Raw genomic sequence first — 2,500 nt, forward strand, 5'->3', positions numbered from 1 at the left:
CTAGACCCTGATATTGATGCGATCCCAGCCCTCTGAAATGTCTTTATAATATACAGCGCTAGACCCTGATATTGATGCGATCCAGCCCTCTGAAATGTCTTTATATATACAGCGCTAGACCCTGATATTGATGCGATCCAGCCCTCTGAAATGTCTTTATAATAATATATAGCAGAACCAATGTAATGTTTTGTGACTGCAACTCCCAGCATCCCCCTGCTGTTGCTGCCAATGCTGAGGCATGCTGGGAGCTGTAGTTCTTTTTAGTTCTGCTGACCTGTGAAAGCTGTCCACCATCTTGAGCTGTCCTCGGAGCTCTTTCTTGGTAGGTGATCAAGCATTCGGGCGTCGACCAGTGACTCCATGAAGTAGCTTCTGTACTGGGGGAGCCCAGACTGGGAAGCCACTCGTTCCCAACCCATTCATGGTTCATATCTCCGTAAGCCAGTATCTGAGAGAGAGAGAGAGAGAGAGAGAGAGAGAGAGAGAGAGAGAGAGAGAAGGAAGGAGAGAGGACAGAGGAGAGGAGAGAGGAGAGAGGAGAGAGAGGAGAGAGAGAGAGGGGGGAGAGGGAGAGAGAGGAGAGAGAGAGGAGAGAGAGGAGAGGAGGAAGGAGAGAGGACGGAGGAGAGGAGAGAGGAGAGAGGAGAGAGTGAGAGAGAGAGAGAGGGAGAGAGGGGAGAGAGAGGAGAGAGAGAGTGAGAGAGAGAGAGGAGAGAGAGAGAGGAGAGAGAGGAGAGGAGAGAGAGAGAGAGAGGAGAGAGAGGAGAGAGAGGAGAGGGAGAGAGAGGAGAGAGAGGAAAGAGAGAGAGGAGAGAGGAGAGGAGAGAGGAGAGAGAGGAGACAGAGAGGAGAGGGGAGAGAGGAGAGAAAAGTGAATGCTATGCTGGGAGCTGTAGTTTTAATTCTGCTTCTACTAAAGAAAATACTACCTGATAGTGTCAATTAGGCTAGATTATCAAGGTGATGTTGTGAACTACAGCTCCCAGCATCACTCGCTGCTGCTGCTAGTGCCGAGGCATGCTGGGAGCTGTAGTTTTAATTCTGCTTCTACTAAAGAAAATACTACCTGATAGTGTCAGTTAGGCTAGACAAGGTGATGTTGTGAACTACAGCTCCCAGCATCCCTCACTGCTGCTGCTGCTAGTGCCGTGGCATGCTGGGAGCTGTAGTTTTGATTCTACTTCCACTAAAACAAGTGACTATTGCTTCTATATCTCTGAGCGGAAATTGAAACAGGGATAGAAATGACAAATTGATCAAATAAAAATCAATGATATCAGACTAATGAATAATCTTCCATACACTATTAAACAGATCTTACCTGGTCCCAGCTTATCTCTTTAGGCTCCTAGATTTTATACCAGCGAAGGGAGGGAGGTTGGATTCACATGATTATTATAATGAAAAATATGGGAGGGAGAGAGAGGGAGAGAGGGAGAGGGAGAGGGAAACAGAGAGAGAGAGAGAGGGAGGAAAGAGGACTGTGTTAGTATAAGAGACTACGAGGAGAATTGATGATTGGTGATGAGGAAACCTGGCTTGAATTACAATGTAATTGTGTGATAGTGGATTGATCTCATTGTAATTACAATGTAACTGTATGATTCATTATTAATTGTAATTACAATGTAACTGTATGATTAATTATTAATTGTAATTACAATGTAACTGTATGATTCATTATTAATTGTAATTACAATGTAACTGTATGATTCCATTATGAACTGTAATTACAATGTAACTGTATGATTCATTTATGAACTGTAATTACAATGTAACTGTATGATTCATTATTAATTGTAATTACAATGTAACTGTATGATTCATTATTAATTGTAATTACAATGTAACTGTATGATTCATTATTAATTGTAATTACAATGTAACTGTATGATTCATTTATGAACTGTAATTACAATGTAACTGTATGATTCATTATGAACTGTAATTACAATGTAACTGTATGATACATTATTAATTGCAATTTCAATATAATTTAGGAAATCAATATTAATTGCAGTTACAGTGTAATTTAGTTACAGGCCTCTATTACGACACATCATGTAAGAAAGCATCGTGATTCATCGAGGACACAGTGAATCGCTCCAGCCCTGGCTATAGGACTACAGCTCCCAGCATGCCTCTGCACCCGCGGCCGTGGCGAGGCATGCTGGGAGCTGTAGTTCTTTATGCTGCGGTCTCCTATCACAAGCGATACAGACCTCTATTACGACACAATCATGTAAAGAAAGCATCGCGATTCATCGAGACACAGTGAATCGCTCCAGCCCTGGCAATAGGACTACAGCTCCCAGCATGCCTCTGCACCTGCGGCCATGGCGAGGCATGCTGGGAGCTGTAGTTCTTTATGCTGCGGTCTCCTATCACAAGCGATACAGACCTCTATTACGACACATCATGTAAAGAAAGCATCGCGATTCATCGAGACACAGTGAATCGCTCCAGCCCTGGCTATAGGACTACAGCTCCCAGCATG

The 2,500-nt window shown here is 43.4% G+C and overlaps 1 protein-coding gene across 1 annotated transcript in view; it reads right to left on the reverse strand.

Annotated features, from left to right (window-relative positions):
• LOC131736702 (liprin-alpha-3-like) overlaps nt 1-2,500 on the reverse strand; it is a gene marked incomplete at its 5' end in the record, with an annotated part of 14,322 nt that overhangs the window by 10,016 nt on the left and 1,806 nt on the right. The window contains 4 exon segments of the mRNA XM_059021941.1: nt 278-329; nt 332-394; nt 397-451; nt 1,325-1,351. Of these exon segments, the coding sequence (XP_058877924.1) occupies nt 278-329; nt 332-394; nt 397-451; nt 1,325-1,351 (197 nt within the window).

The sequence above is a fragment of the Acipenser ruthenus genome, unplaced genomic scaffold (genome assembly GCF_902713425.1).
Source record: "Acipenser ruthenus unplaced genomic scaffold, fAciRut3.2 maternal haplotype, whole genome shotgun sequence".
In the NCBI taxonomy this organism is placed as follows: Eukaryota; Metazoa; Chordata; class Actinopteri; order Acipenseriformes; family Acipenseridae; genus Acipenser; species Acipenser ruthenus.